This window comes from Budorcas taxicolor, chromosome 11, assembly GCF_023091745.1.
Source record: "Budorcas taxicolor isolate Tak-1 chromosome 11, Takin1.1, whole genome shotgun sequence".
Lineage (NCBI taxonomy): Eukaryota > Metazoa > Chordata > Mammalia > Artiodactyla > Bovidae > Budorcas > Budorcas taxicolor.
In genome coordinates this window covers 165833406-165856329 of record NC_068920.1, presented here as the reverse complement: position 1 = coordinate 165856329, position 22924 = coordinate 165833406, and the positions used below count along the sequence as shown (strand labels likewise).

The 22924-nt window shown below is 55.8% G+C and overlaps 1 protein-coding gene across 2 annotated transcripts in view; it reads right to left on the bottom strand.

The window, feature by feature from the left end:
• Positions 1–17508: 17508 nt before the first annotated feature.
• Positions 17509–22924, bottom strand: part of EHMT1 (euchromatic histone lysine methyltransferase 1) — a 110851-nt gene continuing 105435 nt past the window's right edge. For both annotated transcript variants that reach the window (XM_052649717.1, XM_052649718.1), the window contains exons 25-27: positions 22830–22908; positions 18674–18849; positions 17509–18595 (exon numbers count right to left, since the gene is read on the bottom strand). In XM_052649717.1, coding sequence (XP_052505677.1) covers positions 18430–18595; positions 18674–18849; positions 22830–22908 — 421 coding nt within the window. In that variant the 3' untranslated portion in view covers positions 17509–18429. The remainder of the gene's footprint in view (positions 18596–18673; positions 18850–22829; positions 22909–22924) is intronic.

The window sequence follows — 22924 nt, the reverse complement described above, 5'->3', positions numbered from 1 at the left end:
TGTAGTCCATGGGGTCGCCAAGAGTCAGACACGACTGAGCGACGTTCACTTTCCATGTCTCCACCAGTCATCTTCCCAGGTGTTCAGCCAGTGGTGTCGACCACCTCGTGACTGCCCCCTGCAGCTGTGCCTGCGTCAGAGCTGCCCGCGGTCCTTCTGTGGTTTCCTGGGGCACTGGACCTGCCACTCCGGGCTCACTGCTAATCTGACATCAGCCCCGTGGCCCACGGGCCCCTCAAAGGTGCCACCTGCTGTCCCCGAGCCCAACAGATGCGTCCACCCAGCAGATATAAGCCAGAGCCCACCTCACCAGCGACTCCCGGCGCCCACTGGCCTGCACTGGGCTCCCCCTGCCCTCACCCCACGGAGCCCTCGAGGCGCCCACCGCCCCTGTCAGTCATGGGGCTGCAGGCAGCACTCCCCTGCCAAGCGCTGCTGAGCGCCCACGGCCACGCCCGGCTGTGACACCACCTCTCCCTCCAGACCTGCGAGCATTCGGGGCAGTCAGCCCCCGCTAAGGGTCGCTCTATCCGGGTAGCTCCCAAACCTCGTCTCCAGGGCGGATTTCTCTCCTGAGCGCCAGACCTGGGGATCCACCTGTTTCTAGACATTTTCCCAGGAGACACGGGCGTCTGAAGGATGAAGGAAGAAAGCTGACCAAAATGTAGCGAAAGTTAGTCTATCAGTGCGAGTAAGTAAGACGAGGACACGGGATAAAAGAACAGCCCCAACAGCATAAACACGGACGGTGATCGAATGGCGCAGCCCGTAGAGCCCTGAAAGGAAGCCGCAGATGCACGGACGTGAACACAGACTGCCAGGAGAGCAAACACAGCTTTCAAGCTTCGAGCGCAGGGACACCCAGCCGGGAAGCTGCGTGTGGCCGACAGCAGGGTCATCTGGAGACGACTCACCAGCAACACCGCGTGGCCACGGGCTGAAAACCACCGACCCAAAGGAAAATGCTGCTAAACCGGATTACAGAAGGAAATGGAATCTTGTAAGGCAGAAGCAATAAAGAGCCTAAAAGCTGACATACATTTTTTAAATAACCCATCATAAACAAAGCAAATAAACACATTTAGAAAATATTATTAGACTTCCCCAGTGGTTCAGCGGTTGGGAATCCACCTGCCAACACTCTCCGACAGTAACTGCAACAATATCTTTTTTGATCCGTCTCCTAGAATAATGGAAATAAAACCAAAAATAAACAAATGGGACTTAAATTCAAACGCTTTTGCACAGCAAAGGAAACAATAAACAAAATGAAAAGACAAGGCACAGAGTCGGAGAAAATATTTCCAAACGACTAGGGGATTAGTCACCAAAATTTACAAACAATTCCTGATGCTTAATAGCATCAAAACGAACAACCTAATCAACAAATGGTGATAGGACTTAAAACAGACATTTCTCCAAAGAAAGAAATACAGATGGCCAAGAGGCACTTAAAAAGATGTTCAACATCGCCAATTATTATGGAAATGCAAATCAAAACTACAATGAGACATCACTTCACATCAGCCAGAACGGCTAAGGTCAAAAAATCCACTAACAATAAATTCTGGACAGAGTGTGAGGAGGGAACCCCCTTAAACCATTGGTGGGAATGTAAGTTGGTACAGCCACTATGGAGCCCAGTACGCAGGTTCCTTAAAAAAGTAAAAATAGAGCTCCCATGCTGCTGAGTCGCGTCAGTCGTGTCCGACTCTGTGCGACCCCATAGACGGCAGCCCACCAGGCTCCCCTGTCCCTGGGATTCTCCCGGCAAGAACACTGGAGTGGGTTGCCATTTCCTTCTCCAGTGCATGAAAGTGAAAAGTGAAAGGGAAGTCGCTCAGTCGTGTCTGACTCTTCGCGACCCCATGGACTGCAGCCCGCCAGGCTCCTCTGCCCATGGGGTTTTCCAGGCAAGAGTACTGCAGTGGGGTGCCATCGCCTTCTCCGAGAGCTACCATATGACCCTGCAAAAACACTCCTGGGCGTATATCTGGAGAAATATCTGATCAGAAAGGGCACATGCACCCCAGTGTCCACTGCAGCGCTGTTCACAACAGCCAAGACATGGAAGCACCTCAACACCCAGCGACAGAGGAGTGCACAGAGACGCGGTCAGTCAGTCAGTGCAGCCGCCCAGTCATGTCCGACTCTCTACAACCCCATGAACCCCAGCACGCCAGGCCTCCCTGTCCATCACCAACTCCCAGAGTTCACCCAAACCCATGTCCATTGAGTCGGTGATGCCATCCAGCCACCTCATCCTCTGTCGTCCCCTTCCCCTCCTGCCCCCAATCCTTCCCAGCATCAGTCTTTTCCAATGAGTCAGCTGTTCGCATGAGGTGGCCAAAGTATTGGAGTTTCAGCTTCAACATCAGTCCCTCCAATGAACACCCAGGACTGATCTCCTTTAGGATGGACTGGTTGGATCTCCTTGCAGTCCAAGGGACTCTACAGAGTCTTCTCCGACACCACAGTTCAAAAGCATCAATTCTTCGGCACTCAGCTTTCTTCACAGTCCAACTCTCACATCCATACATGACCAATGGAAAAAACATAGCTTTGACTAGATGGATCTTTGTTGGCAAAGTAATGTCTCTGCTTTTCAATATGCTGTCCAGGTTGGTCATAACTTTCCTTCCAAGGAGTAAGCATCTTTTTATTTCATGGCTGCAGTCACCATCTGCAGTGATTTTGAAGCCCAAAAAATAAAGTCAGCCACTGTTTCCAATGTTTCCCCATCTATTTCCCATGAAGTGATGGGACCGGATGCCATGATCTTAGTTTTCTGAATGTTGAGCTTTAAGCCAACTTTTTCACTCTCCTTTCACTTTCATCAAGAGGCTTTTTAGCTCCTCTTCACTTTCTGCCATAAGGGTGGTGCCATCTGCATATCTGAGATTATTGATATTTCTCCCGGCAATCTTGATTCCAGCTTGTGCTTCTTCCAGCCCAGCGTTTCTCATGATGTTCTCTGCACAGAAGTTACATGAGAAGGTGTCCTACACATACACAGCGGAACATCACTCAGCCACTGAGAAGAGTGAAGTGCCACCATGTGCAGCGGCACGGATGGACCCAGGGCTGTCACAGTGAGTGAAGCAGACAGAGGCGGGCGCACATGCGACATTCCATATATGTGGAATCTGAAAAGAAATCCCACAGGTGAGCTCACTTACAAAGCAAAAAGCGACTCACAGACTCAGAGGATGAACTCACAGTTGCCAGGAAGCGTGGGAATAAAGATAGATCGGGAGCTTGGGATGGACATGGACACTGCTGTGTCTCACATGGATCACCAGCAAGGGCCTGCTGTACGGCACAGGGAACTCTGCTCAGGGCTATGTGGCAGCCGGGCGGGGAGGGGCATTTGGAGGACAGTGGATACATGTGTACGTACGGCTGAGTCCCTTCACTGCTCACATGAAACTATCATGAGATTGTTGGCTGGCTCTACCCCAGTACAAAATAAGTCTTTAAAAAAAAGGAGCTGCCTGCAATGCACGAGGCATGGGTTTGATCCCTGAGGTAAGAAGATTCCTCGGAGGAGAAAAACGCCACTCACTCTGGTTTTCTCGTCTGGAAAATCCCATCGCCAGAGGAGCCTGGTGGGCTACAGTCCGTGGGGTCGCAGAGTCGGACACAACTGCGCGACTATCACTCACTCACTAGAAGCTTTCAGGACCCAAAGGGACCGCTGATGCAAGTGAGAGACGGACTGGGAGCAAGGGCTTTGGAGCACACCGCCTGGGCCATGAGGCCCGCCCGCAGCCCCTCCTGTCTGTTTCATCATCCGTTTTAGTTGGGGGGTGGGGACAACTCCCACCACATAGAATTCTCACGAATTAAATGGTCATGTACGTAAAGCACTTTAGAATAGCACCTGGACACAAACAAGCGCTGTTCCTTTAAAAAACAGTAAGAGGTTTAAAATATTACATATTATCATCACTATATTCTTTATGTGAAATATCTGCAAGAATAGTCATGAAACTGTTAACAGTGATTAATCTGAGAAAGACACTGGAAGTGAGTTGAGTTTTAACTTTTCTCCTTTCCGTACTGTATCCATAATTGACTTTTTCTACTTAAAAACATGAAATGATAAGGAAATAACACATACATGAACAGAATAACATGGCGGAGTGATATAGCAGAATAAAAGGGAGTGTGTGTGTGCGTGTGTGTGCGTGTGTGTGTGTGTGTGCGTGCGCGTGTGTGTGTGCGCGCGCGCGCGCGTGTGTGTGAACGTCAACTCAGTGGGTGCGGTTCAAGATTTGCGAGAAAGGAAAGATCAGTCAATAAACGGTATCAAAATAACTTGGTACAGTTAAAGCTATGGTTTTCCCAGTAGTCAGGTATGGATGTGAGAGCTGGACAGTAAAAAAGGCTGAGTGCCCAAGAACTGATGCCTTCAAACTGTGGTGCTGGAGAAGACTCTTGAGAGTCCTTGGACAGCAAAGAGATCCACCCAGTCAATCCTAAAGGAAGTCAACCCTGACTATTCATCAGAAGGATTGATGCTGAAGCTCCAATAATTTGGCCACCTGATGGCACAAGCCGACTCATTGGAAAAGGCCCTGATGCTGGGAAAGACTGGAGGCAGGAGAAGGGGACGACAGAAGATGAGACGGTTGGGTGGCGTCACCAACTCCATGGACGTGAGTCTGAGCAGCTCCGGGAGCTGGTGAAGGACAGGGAGGCCTGGCGTGCTGCCATCCATGGGGTCACACAGAGTCGGATGCAACTGAGTTACTGAATGACAAAAATAATTTACTTTCAAGTTGGAAGAAAATATAATTCTGTTATTCCTTTGCTTCTGGCCACAGTGAAATAGCGGGTACTGGATAACCATCCTGTCATAAAAACTGTGAAAATGGGCAAATATATGTGAAACTATTTTCAGGCACTGGACAACAGAGAGTCCGGGATACTGATTCCTGGAAAAAGGAAGACACGGGCACGTAGCCCACACTTGCCCTGGCCCAGCTGAAGGGGCGACTCCCCGCCCCAGCACAGGAGGGGGAACCAAGCAGCGTCACATTCTCCTGGCAAGACTACGAGACAGGAGTCAGAGTCTGGGGACGCAGCGGGGCGGACACCGGAGATGCAGCAGTGAGCGGACAAGGAGCTCCAGACGCCCACACGGGGGCCGGGGGCCTCGGGCTGACAGACGCCCTGCGTGAGCAGGGGCCCCACGGGCCGGGGCCAGCCGCGTGCTAGCGAGGGCGGACACCCTGCCGCACCCTCTGCTGCAGAGGCCGCGAGTGCGGAGGCCCCTGGGGGCGTGGAGCCACCCTCGCCCTAAATGCACGGCCACTTTGGACCTTCCTCCGAAAAAGACGTACGATCAAGGCTTGAGATGACCAAGCTTATCGGAAAGTAAAGCCACGATTTGCCAACGCTTCCCAGAGAAAGACAACAAACTCCCGACCCTTACCACAGGGTTCACACTGCCCATCATCCAGGTGAAAACTATCACCCACGAGAAGCAGTGTAGAAACACGACGCAACCAGGAGAAAGATCAGCCGACAGAGACAAGCAACGCGACAGGACTGACGCAGACGCAGCGAGAAGCCGTCGTGCGCACACTCAGCACGCTCAAATGCCGAAAACGGACACAACGAAGCCGCAGAGAGCAAGTCCCAAAAGAGAAGCCGAGGCCACGGAAGAGCCAAGCGCCACGCCCAGGACGGGAGGTCGCGAGAAAGTCGTGGACGGGCTCAACAGACGCGACTGCACAGCAGCCACGGGCGACTCGTCAGAAGCAAGGCAGGCCAGAAGGGGGCGAGACGCATCCTCCCCGGAAAGGGAGCGAGAACTTTCAACCTAGGACTTCAGGCCCACTGAAATCGCCGCGAAAACGGAGATGGAACAAAGATACTTCGGGACAAAGAGAAGATGAGAAAATTTTTTGCTAGAAAAATCTATGCTAAAATTTTTTTTAGATTTTTTCAGGCTAGAGAAAATGGCAGTGTTTGGAAACCTGGATTTGGAGAGAAAGGCGAGCACAGGGACCTGAGAATGCACAGAACGGAAACGCCTTTTCCCTCATTTCTGGCTGCTCTAAAAGGCACCGCACCTCCAGTTTCAGGCCTGACATGGAGGCTTCTTGAGTGGACGCTCCCAATATTACAGCAAGAGAAAGGCTGGAAAGCCTGGAACCAGTGGCTGTCCCCAGGAGGTCACAGCACGGACCACCTTCTGGATTCTGGAGACAGGCAGGTGTAGACAGCCCTGGCCAGATCCACTCACTGGACCAGAAACCGCTGGAGCCACACATTGGCGGCAACACCAAGTCACTCAGACACGTCACCAGCGGCAGGGAGTGAGCTCGGCTGGGAGTGGGAGACCCCGGGCCCGGCGCCCCGGGGGCCTCACTCTCGGGGGCGCCTCTGGGGGCTCCACCAGGCTCTCACAACAAGGAACCAAGACCTCCCTTGCACTTCTCCTGGATGAAGGGGAAAGCAGCCACCTGAAACACACACAGCACGCCCTTCACAATAGCTCGGGAAGCTCAGAATACACAACAAACAAATGCCAAAAGCCACATTTAGGCAGAAAAGCAAGACCAAAGAGAAAACTCTGAGAGCAGCTGGGGGAGTGGGGAGAACAGCGAAGCTACACAGGAGCTAAGGCGAGACCCACACCAGCTTCTCCTCTGAAACCACGCAAGTAAGAAGGGAGTGCAAGGAAGAAGGGCTGGAGGCAAGCCCCCTGCCAGCCCAGAACTCCATCCCTGCTGCTGTCCAGCCGAGCCCGACTCTGCGACCCCACGGACGGCAGCACAGGCTTGCCTGTCCTTCACCATCTCCCGGAGTTTGCTCAAACTCATGTCCACTGAGTCGGTGATGCCATCCAACCATCTCATCCTCTGCCAGTGAAATAATCATTCAAAAGTGATGGAAAGGGACTCCCTGGTGGCCCAGTGGTTAAGGATCCGTCTGCCAAAGCAGGGGACACGAGTTCAGTCCTTGACCCGGGAGGGTCCCACGTGCCACGGGGCAACTAAGCCCGAGCTCCACGACCCCTGAGCCTGTGCCCCAGAGCCAGCGCTCTGCAGCGAGAAGCTGGCGCGCCACAGCTAGAGAGGCGCCCCCCCCTCGACACCAGAGGAAGCACGCGAGCAGCCAGGAGGACCCAGTGCAGACAAAAATAAACGAAATAAACGAGTGTCTTAAACCTGAGGGGAAACTAAGACTCCCACACGAATAAAGCCAGAGTCCGTCACCAGCAAGCCTCTGTGCCCTCCGATGGGTGAGGATGAGCGGCTTGCGGGGAGCTCCCCGATGGGAGGCACTGGCTGTGGGGGAACCTGGGACTTGCTGTGGTGGGCAGGGCCATGCTCAGTAAATCATTCATGCCATTTCCTGCTGAACAGTGGGGCTGTGTCCCCGCCCTGTAGCCAAACTATGGTAGGGGTAACGGCAGCCTCCTCCAAAAGGGCTTACGCCTGCAGGCACGCGTCCCAGGACTCCCGCAGTCAGCGCCCCTTTCCCCGCGGCAGGCCACTGTCGCCCGCGCCTCCGCCGCAGACCCCAGCGGCCCAGGCGAGTCCGGCTCGGGCTCCAGCGGCACCACTGCCTCCCTCCTGGGTGCTCCCGCACTGAAGGCTTTATTTGTGCCCTCTTATCCTATCCGTCAGAGGGAAGACGGCATGAAAACCAGAGTCACAGAAAACTAACCAAACTGATCACACGGACCACAGCCTCGTCTAACTCAGTGAACCGCGGGCAGGCCGTGGTAAAGGGTTCTGACAAAACCTGGTCCACAGAGAAGGGAGTGGCAAACCACTTCAGCGTCTCTGCCTTGAGAACTGCGTGAAGTGTATGAAAAGGCAAAAAGACAGGACGCTGGAAGAGGAGCTCCCCAGGTCTGTAGGTGCCCAACACGCCGCTGGAGATCAGCGGAGAAACAGCCCCAGAAGGAGTGGAGATGGAGCCAGAGCAGAAACAACGCCCAGCTGTGGATGCGTCCGCTGGTGAAAGTGCAGTTCAGCGCTGTAAAGAGCAGTGTTGCCTAGGAAGCTGAAAGCTGGTCCAGGAATCAAGGTAAGTTGGAAGTGGTCAAACAGGAGACGGCAAGAGTGAACACCGACAGTTTAGGAATCGGTGAACTCAAATGGCCGGGAACGGGAGGGCGCGGCTCAGATGCCCACGTGCGACAGGCGGGCCGGGAACAGGAGAACGTGGCTCAGATGACCACGTGCGACAGGCGGGCCGGGATCCCTGAGCAGAAGCGGAGGGACCTCACAGCCAACAGAAGAGCCGAAGGGCAGTACTTGGAGGCCCTCAAACATGGCGAATGGTCTCCGCTTGTTTTTAAGGCAAACAACCCTATATCGCAGGGATCCAAGTCTATGCCCCAGCCACCAGTACCGAAGAGGCGGAAGCTGAACGGTTCTGTGAAGACCTACAAGACCTTCTAGAACTAACACCCAAAAATGTGTCCTTTTCATCATGCAGGACTGGAATGCAGAAGTAGGAAGTCAAGAAACACCGGGAGTGACAGGCAAGGTTGCCCTGGAGTGCGGAATGGAGCAGGGCAAAGGCCAACAGAGTTCTGCCAAGATAACCACTGGTCGTAGCAATCACCCTCTTCCAACAACACAGGAGAAGACTCTACACGTGGACAGCACCAGATGGCCAACACCGAAATCAGATTGATTATACTCTTTGCAGCCAAAGATGGAGAAGCTCTATACAGTCAGCAAAAACAAGACCAGGAGCTGACTGTGGCTCAGATCATGAGCTCCTTATTGCCAAATTCAGACTTAAATTGTAGAAAGTAGGGAAAATCACTAGGCCATTCGGGTATGACCTAAATCAAATCCGTTAGGATTATACAGTGGAAGTGAGAAATAGATTCAAGGGATTAGATCTGATAGAGTGCCTGAAGAACAATGGATGGAGGTCTGTAACATTGAAGAGGAGGTGGTGATCAAAACCATCCCCAAGAAAAAGAAATGCAAAAAGGCAAAATGGTTGTCTGAGGAGGCCTTACAAATAGCTGAGAAAAGAAGAGAAGTGAAAAGCAAAGGAGGAAAAGAAAAAAAAGATAAACCCCTCTGAATGCACAGTTTCAAAGAATAGCAAGGAGAGATAAGAAAGCCTTCCTAAGTGAACACTGCAAAGAAATAGAGGAAAACAACAGAATGGGAAAGACTACTAGAGAACTCTTCAAGAAAATTACAGATACCAAGGGAACATTCCACCCAAAAATAAGAATAAAGGACAGAAATGGTACGGACCTAACAGAAGAAAAGATATTAAGAAGAGGTGGCAAGAATACACAGAACCATACAAAAAAGATCTTAATGACCCAGATAACCACAATGGTGTGATCACTCACCTAGCGCCAGACACCCTGGAGTGTGAAATCAAGTGGGCCTTAGGAAGCATCACTACGAACAAAGCTAGTGGAAGTGATGGAATTCCAGCTGAGCTGTTTCAAATCCTAAAAGATGATGCTGTGAAAGTGCTGCACTCAATATGCCAGCAAACTTGGAAAACTTAGCAGTGGCCACAGGACTGGAAAAGGTCAGTTTTCATTCCAATCCCAAAGAAAGGCAATGCCGAAGAATGCTCAAACTACCACACAACTGCACGCATTTCAGTTTAGAAGGTGACGCTCAGAATCTTTCCAGCCAGGCTTCAGCAGTATGTGAACTGAGAACTTCCAGATGTACAAAGTGGATTTAGAAAAGGCAGAGAAACCAGAGATCAAATTGTCAACACTCGTTGGATCACAGAAAAAGCAAGAGAATTCCAGAAAAACATCTATTACTGCTTCATACACTAAAGCCTTTGACTGTGTGGATCACAACAAACTATGGAAAATTCTTCAAGAGATGGGAATACCAGACCACCTGACCTGCCTCCTGAGAAACCTGCCACCTGTATGCGGTCAGGAAGCAACAGTTAGAACTGGACATGGAACAACAGATTGGTTCCAAATTGAGAAAGGAGTACATCAAGGCTGTACATTGTCACCCTGCTTATTTAACTTATATGCGGAGTACACCATGTGAAATCCTGGGCTGGATGAAGCACAAGCTGGAATCAAGATTGCCAGGAGAAATAGCAATAACCTGATATGCAGATGACACCACCCTCACGGCAGAAAGTGAAGAAGGACTAAAGAGCCTCTTGATGAAAGTGAAAGAGGAGAGTGAAGAAGCTGGCTTAAAACTCAACATTCAAAACTCTAAAATCATGGCGTCCGGTTCCATCACTTCATAGAAATATATGGGGAAACAATGAAAAAGTGACAGGCTTTATTTTCTTGGGCTTCAAAATCACTGCAGATGGTGACTGCAGCCATGAAATTAAAAGACACTTGCTCCTTGGAAGAAAACCTATGACAATCTTAGACAGTGTATTCAAAAGCACAGACATTACTTTGTGGACAAAGGTTCGTATAGTCGAAGCTGTGGTTTCTCCAGTAGTCATGCATGGATGTGAGAGTTGGAACATAAAGAAGGCTGAGCGCCAAAGAACTGATGCTTCTGAGCTGTGGTGCTGGAGAAGTCTCCTGAGAGCCCCTTCGACTGCAAGGAGATGAAACCAGTCCATCCTGAAGGAGACCAGCTCTGAATATTCATGGGAAAGACAGATACTGAAGCTGAATCTCCAGTACTTTGGCCATCTGATGCGAAGAACTGACTCACTGGAAAAGACCCTGATGCTGGGATAGACTGAAGGCAGGAGGAGAAGGGAAGGACAGAGGATGAGATGGTCGGATGGCATCACCAACTCGATGGACATGAGGCTGGGTTAGCTCTGGGGGCTGGTGATGGACGGGGAGGCCTGGCGTGCTGCCGTCCATCGCAGAGAGTCAGACACGACTGCGTGACTGGACAGCAACCCTTTGTGTGACAAACGGCAAACGAGGTTCTCCAGAGAAAAGGAAACAGCCCCAACGAGGTGGCCGGGTCTACAGGAAGAGAGCCCAAGAAGGAGCGGATTACGAGACACAAAACTGTGAATTTCCTAAAATCTTCAGCTCAGCTCAGTCCAGTCGCTCAGTCATGCCCGACTCTTTGCGACCCCATGAATCGCAGCACGCCAGGCCTCCCTGTCCATCACCAACTCCCAGAGTTCACTCAGACTCACGTCCATCGAGTCCGTGATGCCATCCAGCCATCTCATCCTCTGCCGTCCCGTTCTCCTGCCCCCAATCCCTCCCAGCATCAGAGTCTTTTCCAATGAGTCAACTCTTCTCATGAGGTGGCCAAAGTACTGGAGCTTCAGCTTCAGCATCATTCCTTCCAAAGAAATCCCAGGGTTGATCTCCTTTACGATGGACTGGCGGGACCTCCTTGCAGTCCAAGGGACTCTCAAGAGTCTTCTCCAGCACCACAGTTCAAAAGCATCAATTCTTCGACACTCAGCCTTCTTCACAGTCCAACTCTCACATCCATACATGACCACAGGAAAAACCATAGCCTTGACTAGACGGACCTTAGTCGGCAAAGTAATGTCTCTGCTTTTGAATATGCTATCTAGGTTGGTCATAACTTTTCTTCCAAGGAGTAAGCCTCTTTTAAATTTCATGGCTGCAGTCACCATCTGCAGTGATTTTGGAGCCCAAAAAACTAAAGTCTGACAGTTTCCACTGTTTCCCAATCTATTTCCCATGAAGTGATGGGACCAGATGCCATGATCTTCATTTTCTGAATGTTGACCTTTACACTCTCCTCTTTCACTTTCATCAAGAGGCTTTTCAGTTCCTCTTCACTTTCTGTCATAAGGGTGGTGTCATCTGCATATCTGAGGTTATTGATATTTCTCCCAGCAATCTTGATTCCAGCTTGTGCTTCTTCCAGCCCAGCGTTTCTCATGATGTCCTCTGCCTAGAAGTTAAATAAGCAGGGTGACAATATACAGCCTTGACGTACTCCTTTCCCTATTTGGAACCAGTCTGTTGTTCCATGTCCAGTTCTAACTGTTGCTTCCTGACCTGCATACAAATTTCTCAAGAGGCAGGTCAGGTGTCCTGGTATTCCCATCTCTCTCAGAATTTTCCACAGTTTGTTGTGATCCACACAGTCAGAGGCTTCGGCAGAGTCAGAGAAGCAGAAACAGATGCTTTACTTGCAATTTCGCCGTGCAGTGGGTAACTGCAGTGTGGAGACAGGACAGGAAAGGCAGCGGTGTTGTCGCAGATGGGAGAGGAGCGTGGGGTGCTCTGGCCTAAAGGGTCTGGGGCTGGGGCTCTTCCTGGGCGATGACAGTGTTAGCACTGTGATGATGGCCGCATGCGACTGTGAACACGTAAACGCCACTGGGAGGCAGACCGTAAGGGGCACGGGGCTGCACGGAACGCCCTCGTACTTCCATCGAGCTGTGACGATGACAGCAGCTGGCTAGTGCAGCAGAAACTGCAGGCCACCGTGGGGCACAAACTCCAGGGGCCACAGGGGACGCAGCAGGGCAAGCGGGCCCGTCCGGCTGGAAGGGGAGCCCTCACGCGGGCGGCGGCCTGGGCGAGAGCGGCTGAGCGCAGAGCAGAGAGACGGGACCAGCAGGGCCGTGGGGCCGGCCGAGCAGGCCGAGCAGGACGCTGCCTGCGAGGTGGGGAGGGCTCGAGGAGAGGGCGGGACAAGCGAGCCGGCAGGCTGCCGCGCGAGCAAACCAGCGGAACCAGCGAGCCCGGGGCGCCTCACGCCCGAAAGCGAGATGTGCTCAGCGACAGACAAGACATCTTGAGACGGCGCCGCCACATCCAACCTTTGACATTTCAGCTACTGAATAATGGGTGACGGACTGTGACCTGCGGGATGTCATAGGAACGCGTGCGTGTGTACCCCCAGGAGTAACCGGAAAGTCTGGTGAAGGATGGGATCTTGCCCCCAAGAAGTATTTATGAATTACAATACGAGAACAGAAACTGTGGGGAAGGCTGAATCTCAGGCCAACGGTCTCAAGCTCGCATATCAATAAATGGACCAAACCCAACTCGTGGGCCAACCAGGAGAGCACACCAGGACCCAGTACCCTGTCTGACGTGGCCCTGCCAAGACGCAGCCCCGAACCCGCCCCTGAGGAGACAGGCACAGACTAAGGACTTTTGACGAGAGCACCAACCCATCCTCTTCACGGTCAAGTCCACGAAAACAGGCCGATGGGCCTGCTCTGGCTAAAACACGGGAGACGAGACAGCCACAGCGAACGGCTGAACGGGCAGGGGCTGCCCAGGGCCTGAGGGTCACCACGGGGACGGAGCATCACCACCCGGGTGCCGGCAGTGCCGGGGCCTCGAGGAGGAGGAAATCCGTTCCCTGATGACTCAGAGAGAAAACGTTGTATTATGCTCGCAGCTCTCCATAGATCTGAGATGGTTTCAAAATTTTAAAGTATACATTAAGCCAAGGAAGATAGATACAATGGAACCCGTGGCGTATGATTCCAATTACAGAAAGGTCTAGAGCAGGAGCTGTTGGTCTGAAGGGTCAGGCAGGTCAGTGCCCCCAGGGCAGACGGGTGGACCACGAAGGGGCAGCAGGGAAGCCTGAAGCAAGGAGGACAGTCACCATGTCCTGACCGTGGACAGAGCCACCCAAGCACAGACGCTTAAAAACTCACGAAACACAGCGCTTCCCTGGCAGCTCAGCTGACAAAGAGCCTGCCTGCGACGCAGGAGGCCCCAGTTCACCCCCTGGAGCAGGGACAGGCCGCCCACTCCAGTACCCTTGGGCTTTCCTGGTGGCTCAGATGGATCCCTGGGTTGGGTAGATCCACATGGACAGAGGAGCCTGGCAGGCCACAGTCCACAGGGTCACCAAGAGTCAGACATGACTGAGCGACTTTCACTTTCAAGAAACACTTAAAATGGGTGCGTTTTCTGATACGTCAACTGTATCCCAATAAAGACTTTTGAAGTTTAAAAAAAGAGGCTTCCCAGGTGGCGCAGTGGTCAAGAATCTGCCTGCAACGCGGGAGACCCGGATCCAATCCCTGGTTCAGGAAGACCCCCTGGGAGAAGGAAATGGCAACCCATCCCGGTATTCTCGTCTGGGAAATCCCACAGACAGAGGAGCCGTCCACGGGGTCACGCAAGAGTCAGACAGGGCTGAGCAACACAACAGCACCAGTGTGGCAGAGGGCCTGTCCTGGGCCGTATGAATAACCCCGCACTCGGCAACGGGCAGGCCAGTACAGTTCGGCCACCCAGTCGTGTCCGACTCTCTGCGACCCCATGAACCGCAGCACGCCAGGCCTCCCTGTCCATCACCAACTCCCGGAATCCACCCAAACCCATGTCCATTGAGTCGGTGATGCCATCCAGCCATCTCATCCTCTGTCGTCCCCTTCTCCTCCTGCCCCCAATCCCTCCCAGCATCAGTCTTTTCCAATGAGTCAACTCTTCGCATGAGGTGGCCAAAGTACTGGAGTTTCAGCTTTAGCATCATTCCTTCCAAAGAAATCCCAGGGCTGATCTCCTTTAGGATGGACTGGTTGGATCTCCTTACAGTCCAAGGGACTCTCAAGAGTCTTCTCCAACACCACAGTTCAAAAGCATCAATTCTTCGGCACTCAGCTTTCTTCACAGTTCAGCTCTCACATCTATACATGACCACAGGAAAAACCATAGCCTTCACTAGAGACCAATTAAAAACATATACAAGACTTAACAGACCCTTGGCAAAGGAAGACACACAGGAGGCAATAAGCTTCCAGAAAGTGCCCAGCATCACGAGTCAGCAGTGGGTGCCAATGAAAACCACAGTGAGATCCTGCAGGACAGGCAGACTCAAAGACCAGCGTTCAGGCTGACCCAACAAGCCCGTCTCCAGATTCACCTGGAACACACAGAAGGCACAAGGATGCTCACAGCAGCTGCAGCGACAGAAGCCTCCAAACGCAAACAGCACGGGCACGTGCGCACAGGCGGAGGACAAACAAGCCTGGTGATTCCTGCTGCGGACGCGCCTCAGGAAGGAAAGACAGCTGAGCCAGTGCTTTATGAAATGCGGCTGGCAACAGCTAAGCAGAGAAGCTTGACAGAAAGAGCAACCTGCAAGTCCGCAGATGTGAGGCTTAGAACAGGGACTGCGTCTCAGAGGTGGGAACAGCTGGGGAGGACGGGGATGGGGAGATTTCTTGGGGATGCAAACAGCCTGTACCTCCACAGGAGAGGGTCATGTGGGCGAAGGCGTGGGTCAGAGCTTGCTCGGCTGTACACGAAAGAGCCATGCGCCTGACGACAGAGGTTAGGTGTGTCAGCCCCTCAGGAGTGTCTGACCCCTTGCAGCCCCGTGCACTGCAGCCCACCAGGCTCCTCTGCCCATGGGATTCTCCAGGTGAGAACACGGGAGTGGGCTGCCAATCCCTTCTTCAGGGGCTCTTCCTGACCTAGGGATCAAACTCAGGTCTCCTACACCGGCAAGCAGATTCTTTACCCCCTGAACCACCTGGGAAGATTATTCCTCCATATTCATGTCTAAGGTCTTTCACACCACATACCATATAAATCCCACCTGGATTCAAGAGTTAAACTTGCATTAAAATACTGAACATGTACTGGAGAATATTTGATAATTTTTTTGGCTACACCATAAAGCATGAAGGATCTTCCGACGGGTGATCAAACCTATACCCCGCAGTGGAGACACAGGCTCTTAGCCACTGGCCTGCTAGAGAAGTGAGAATATTTCTGCAATTTGGAGATGACAGTCTTTCTAAATATGGTACAAAATCGGAAATCACAAGAGATATTACCATATAAAAACGTAGGTGCACCATGAGTAAAAGGGTACAATATATAAAGTGAAGTGAAAGTCGCTCAGTCGTGTCCGACTCTCTGCGACCCCATGGGCTACACAGTCCATGGAATTCTCCAGTCCAGAATCCTGGAGTGGGCAGTCTTTCCCTTCTCCAGGGGATCTTCCCAACCTAGGAATCGAACCAGGGATTCCGGCACTGCAGGCGGATTCTCTAGCAGCTGAGCCACCAGGGAAGCCTTACAATACGTAAAGAGACGACACGAATCAGTAAAAGAAACACAAACAACACAGACTTCACAAGGCAACTCACACAGGAGGGAAGGCCCGCCTGTCATTAACGAGCAGCTCAGTGTATCAGCAGCGCAGCAGCGGCACTCGGGTCCTTTTCTTCTGACAATCAGAGCGCGGTGCAGGTGGAGGGTAACCGCACAGGCTGAGGAAGAAAGACGAGGCTTGGAACCCTCCTTTCTGCCCGTCTACGTCAGTGGAAATGGGAGCAGCTGTCGGGAAGCATAGGGGATGTCGCGGTCTAGACCTGGGCCAGGGGCAGCCGCAGGGCTGGGCAGGCCGGGCACAGGTACCCCCCAAGGCAGGCGGGGGACGGACAGGTTTGCCCTGAGGAGTGAGCGGCCAGGTGAGACCCTCACACTCTACCCATGTGCCCCCTACCCCGCAGGAGGCCTCTGGCCTGCCCCCATGCCCCAGGCAGCCCCTCACAAGAACGTCTTGGCGGTGAGGGCACCGAGGGGCGGTGCAGACTCCGCAGGACCAAGGAGCACACACAGCTGCCCGGCACCCGCTGCCAAAACGGCCCGTGGGGACCCCCCCCCCCCACAGGCCTCCCCTGCACCCCGAAGTTTGCAACTGGACTGCGTCTCGAGTCAACAAACAGCTGCCTGGGCCCTGCCCCTGCCCCGGCACAGAACCAGCGGACACTCTGGCCCCTGGACTTGGAGCCTGATCCGAAGGGCACAGCGGGCTGTGATCTGAGCCTGAGGCCCAGCTACAGGTGGGTCCTCCAGCCAGCACAGCCCTGCTGGGGTCCAGGCGCCCCCAGGAGAGAAAAGCAGCAAGTCCCCAGGGAGGAGAGCGCTTCCCACGCAAACCAGTCTCAGCTCAGTCCCCCCGGCTCCACACACAGGGCCTCGGTCCCCGTCCACAGGGAAAACACCCTGCTTGGACTGTCTGCGAAATTCAAGTTCTGGACAAATACCTGAAAGCGTCTATCTGAATGATTTCTGTGTATAAAAGGCAGAGCATCCAGGCTGTCTCCTGAGTTTGAAGACGAGGTTTGGGACCAGAGGTTCTGTAGAAGCCAGCCTGCCCAGTAGGAAGGGGACAACCCCAGTTCTGCCGTCTCCAGCCTCCCCGTGCCCGTCCCCTGCCTCCCTGCGTCCGTCCCCTGCCTCTCCGCGCCCATCCCCTGCCTCCCCGTGTCTAACTCCAGCATCACCACGTCCGGAGACCCACTTCCAGCCTCTGGAGCACTGGACACACAGAGACGCCCCCACGCATACGCACAGATACACACAGCCTGCTGAGGGCTGCCTGGGGAGCGGCGGCCACATCCTGCTCCAGGGACGGGGGCTGCAGGCCCACCTGCTCGGACGCGGCACAGGGCTGGGCCTGCCCGCTGGTCCCCAGGGCTGCGTGGGAACCACAAGCACCGCGTGACGCCCGCAGGAAGCGTGGGTGTCTCGCAGGAACCAGCTGAAACATGATACCATGATAAAGCCTCATTTAAAGTACTTCTTTTTTTTTTTTTTATTGATTTCATTGAAAACAGAACAAGAAATGGTCTGAGCCAAAAGACTGCTCTTGGAACTGTCAAAAACATTTTAACAGAAAAAATAAACATGGCTGCATTATGAATGTTTTAGAAGAGTTGCACAAAAAACCCACGGTAACTGCACTAATTACAGTATTTAAAAAAGTATATGCCGAAAAAAAGGATGTGACCTGGCAGGCCATCACACAAAAGGTGACGGCAATTTTATTCACACTACAAGACTAACGTTTTAAAAAAAGTTTCCTGCATTTTACCCTAAAATCACTTTGTTCTCTTTACACAGTTGATAGTTCATTTTCACATGGTGAGTAGAAACCACACCAGAATCAGCACCGTGGTCTGTGTTTTTGTGTTTATTTTTCGTTTGTCCTAATGTCCAATAATGGTAGAAAATAAATCAGTTTACTCATCATCATAGCATGTGGCTTAGAATCAAGAGGAGGTGCGGTGCCCCGGGGCCACGGCCATCTTGCACCCCAAGCCGCATCCTCGGAAAGAAACGCGTGAGAGGTCTGGTGTATAGGGCTAGATATAGGATTTCTTTAAAAAGCAAACCCACGTTTTCTCCAAAGTCAGCAGCGGCTCGGCCCTGACCTCGCAGGGGCGGTGGGCACGGGGTCTGTGCTGCCTAGAGCCAGCACCAGCCATGCGGGCCGTGGCAGGCCACACGGAGAGTCCGGGCCGACAGGGCACGGCCCCCAGCCCGGCAGTGAGCCGGGAGCGACGTCGCGCAAGGGGAGACGAGAAATGTGGAGCAGAAAGACCTCCGTCGGGAACTCACGGCGAGGCCGGCGAGGAGCCCAGGTGTCCCCGCCCCCCGCGGCCCCGGGCAGGCCAGCCGGTCTCCCGCACGCCTCTGCGTCCTCCCCAAACCACAGCGAACGGCGTCCACTCGGGCGCCGGGCGGCGCTCTCATAGCGGGTCGGCGGGCGAGGAGCTGGTGTCGGGCAGCCCGTCCTCCTGGGCGCCGGCCTGCCGCTGGGCCAGCGCGGCCCCAGAGTGGCGGCACTTGGGGGAGCCGCAGAGGCAGCTGAAGAGCTTGCCCTTGATGTCCCAGAAGCGCTGCCCGTAGTCGAAGCTGCGGAGAGAGAGAGAGCCGGGGTCTGGGCCTGCGCCCCTGGGGCCGCCCCCCACCCGCCCCCACCCGGGCACCTACCCCAGCTGCTCCCCGGCCTCAATCAGGCGGGTGCTGAAGAAGGCGATCCGCGGGAAGCGCAGGTCCTGGTGGGACATGAACACGCGCACGGGCACCAGATTGGGCTCGCAGTGGTGGTTGATGAAGCGGCTGACGTTGCCGTAGAAACGCGCGTCGATGCAGTACAGCTCTCCGTCCTGGGGGAGAGGTGCGCTGAGCACGGGCAGGCGCGGGCACCGCCCCCCGGCCCCCTAGCCCCGGGGCTCCCACTCGGTGAAAATGAGCGCAGACCCAGCATTCACGCGGACGGCGCCCCAGGCACCCAGAGAGAGGCCGGGGTCCAGGGGGACCATGAGGCAGCACAGCCCCTCAGGGACCTGGTGACGGAGGGGGAGGAGCACCACCCGAGAGGCGAGGTGCACCGGGCAGAGGGACAGACAGACAGGGAGACAGAGGGGGAGAGACGGGGGACAGAGGGAGAAATGGGGGGACAGAATGGGAGAGGGCGGGGGGACGGGGGGAGACAGGGGGACAGAGGGAGAGAAATGGGGGGGGCAGAGGGGAGGGGGACGGGGGGAAGGGGACGGGGGGAGAGACGGGGGGACAGAGGGGAGGGGGAGGGGGGACAGAGGGGAGGGGGATGGGGAGGGGGGACAGAGGGGAGGGGGATGGGGAGGGGGGACAGAGGGGAGGGCGACGGGGGGACAGAGGGGAGGGGCACGGGGGAGGGGGACGCGAGGAGAGACGGGGGGACAGAGGGGAGGACAGAGGGGAGGGGGACGGGGGGACAGAGGGGAGGGGGACGGGAGAGGGGGACGCGAGGAGAGACGGGGGGACAGAGGGGAGGACAGAGGGGAGGGGGATGGGGGAGAGACGGGGGACAGAGGGAGAGAAACGGGGGACAGAATGGGAGAGGGCGGGGGGACGGGGGGTAGAGGGATTGGGGGACAGGGCGGGGGGCTGCCGGGTCCCTCCAGAGGGGACTTAGCCAACAGGAGCCTTCAGGGCAGTGGTGACCCCGTGGGCACAGACAGTGCCCAGGACCCAGGCCTGACCTGACCCTGAGAAGTGTCTGGCCTCACCACTGAGCCCTGAGAAAGCCGCGTTTCCCCTGGAAAGACCCAGGACACAAGAGCGACGCTGCACCGGGAAGGGCCACACGGCAAGGGCCCCCGGCCCGAGCCCCCGGGGAGGGGCGGGGGCCCCCCGAGCATCGAGCATCGCTGTGTCTGCGCGCCCGGACCTCCCACAGAGGGTGCGGGGCCGCAACTGGGCCCATTCTGCCCACTCTCCTGTGGCTTTGCCCACAGAGGCGACAGACGGGAATCCTTGCAGGAAGGGAGCTTCCTGAGCTAGACCAGAGGCTCAGGGGCCACAGAAGGGGTCCTCACCCCAGGTGCGGGCGGAAGGGGCGCAGGGCTGGCCCTGAAGCAGTAAGGGCCCCGCAGACGCAGCCACCACACCAGGACACAAGGCGGCCAGGCCCGCCTGAGCCTGCAGGGCCTGGGCGGCCCCCAGGGACGCAGGACTCCCTGGGGACGAGCAGGGGTTCCTCTGCCCACTGGTCCCCAGTTCCAGCCCCGACACCCCCCACGCTTCCCACAAGGTGCGTCCTGGGCGCTTGGCCGCCCATCCTGCAGGCCAGACTGCACGCTGGGTCCTGTAAATTCCCTTCACAAGAACCACCGCGGCCCTCCCACAACAAACATAGCTCAGGTCTTTAAAATACGGCTTTTCAGATGAACGTATTGCTCTTTCAAAGCGTCTCTGATCAAAACCACCCACACCTGGTCCTGCAGCACAAACGTGGTAAGGAGGGAGCCTGTGCCCACTTGAAACCCCTGCATCACAGCTCTGAGGTGCTGGGTGTGGGCACCCAGGGAGCCAGGTGATGTGGGCAGAGGACAGGCGGGTGGGCGCTTGGAAGGTTCCAGAACAGCGAGGAGACGGGCAGGTCCACAGCAGGATACCGGTGTTGTGACCCAGGAAACACCCAGATAGCAAGGCCAGAAAGTGCCCTGCCGCTTCGGACAATGGGGGAGTGGGGGTGGCGATGAGCGTCCAGCGGGCGCAGGCATTCTGTACACCAGCGCTCCGGGACGCAGGCGCCCAGCGGGGCGGGCACTCTGAACGCCAGCGCTCGGGGACGCAGGCCTGAGCTGGAGCAGCAGGGGTTGTAGGCGCATCCGTGCCCTGTCACATGCCCAGAATGAAGGTGTCATGGGACCAAACACCCAGGCCCACGCGGGCTCAGCAGAGCAAAGAGACCTCTGGCCGCGAGCATGGAGGGCCTGCAGGGCAGCCGCTCCCCCTGAGGGGCGCTCTGCCAGGGGCCACTGGGGACCCAGAACGGCCCTCCTCCCATCTCCTGACAGTGACCACACACCCGCCTGTCAAGTGCTGTGAGAATCAGACCAGCAGCCTGGCCTGCAGAGGGAGAGGCAGAGACCGAGGCAACAGTGGGCAGAGAACCCCAGGGGGTCGAGCTTCGAGGCGAGGTCGCCCGGGGTGGTCCTGGCTGTGCTGCGGGCCGGGCGGCAGGGCTGGGCTCACCACAGGGGCGGCTGAGCCGGACTCAGAGGGGGCAGCTGCAGCTCGGTCCCTGCAATGCGACCACGCGCTCCCAGAGGAGGGAGCCTACGCCCTGATGCCCTTCAGGCAGGTTTGGAACCCAAACAGAAACTAATCAGGAACAGGTGGCAACAGGCAAGCAGGATGAAGACCAGCAGGAACCTCAGACGCCAGACAGACGGCAGGAACCCCAGATGCCAGACACACCGCAGGGACCCCCGATGCCAGACAGACCACAGGGACCCCGGACAAAGACAGACCACAGGAACCCCAGGCGCCAGACACACTGCAGGGACCCCAGACGCCAGACACACCGCAAGGACCCCAGACACAGACAGACCGTAGGGACCCCAGACGCCAGACACACCGCAGGGACCCCAGACGTCAGACACACCGCAGGGACCCCAGACACAGACAGACAGGGACCCCAGACGCCAGACACACCGCAGGGACCCCAGACGCCAGACACACCGCAGGGACCCCAGACACAGACAGACCGCAGGGACCCCAGACGCAGACCACAGGGACCCCAGACACAGACAGACCGCAGGGACCCCAGACACAGACAGACCGTAGGGACCCCAGACGCAGACCACAGGGACCCCAGACACAGACCACAGGGACCCCAGACACAGACAGACCGCAGGCAGGTGGGGGCGGTGCCCAGAAGTCGTGCTGGGGCACGCGTGAGCCACTGCAGGCGACCACCGCAGCTAGGACGCACCGCATAAGCGTGTGAGAGTACAACCCGGGTGTGGTGGCCCACAAAGTGGAATTACCCTCTGTATTACTCCAGCAAGTACGGGAGAGACCGCAGGAGCAGAGGAGTTCAGCAGATGCAAAAAAGCATGGAATACAGCCTCCAGCCAATCACGTGGCTCCTGCTGAACTTGCCCCAGAGCCCTGAGCACCCACAGCCCATGGGACCCTGGGGTCTGGAAGCTTCCTTCATCCACGGCGGGAACAGTGGCCCAGCCAGGAGGGGACCGTCTGCTGGTGAGGGGACCGTCTGCTGGTGAGGGGACCGTGTCCACTTAGCAGGGTGCTCAGAAGACACGGCCACACCGGGAGGGCATGGGAGCAAGCGCCTGGCTTCACCCCGACCCACAGAGGGAAGCTTGGAGGCTCAGGCTGCCGAGAAGGACCTAGCACTTGAGGGCCCCCGCTGGCTGCACGTGTGAGCTCCAGGAAGTTCCCAGGTCAGCCCTGACGAACCCAGGAGCAACTCAGGAGCCAGGGTAAGGCGGAGGGCAGATGCGCCAGAGCACAAACCCCTGGAAACCAGGGCCCAGAGCCAAGAAGCCGGAGTCCAGCGACCCCGCCAGCCCCTGAGAGGGAGCTGCGGCACAGAGGACCACCCCCCCAGTCACGCGTGTGACCCTTGGTGCACACGGAGGCTCGTCCCGCGCACGGGGCCTCCACCCTTGCTGAGAGGCGGGCTCGGGCTGCAGAGCTGCATCCCAGCCCCACGCTCAGGAGGCTGGAGAACAGGCACAGGGCCTCTGGGCCCGGTGACCCCACTGTACACGCCTCAGCCCAGCTGCCTGTGGGCACCCCCACACCACGGTCCCACCTGCGCCACGCCCTACCCCTAGGGCTGCATTACCTTGTTGTCAAGATCAAAGAGGTAAGAGTCTTCTTCCCGCACGTCGGCTTCCGAGTCAGAGATAAGCTCCCCAACATACCTGTGGGTCAGGGCGG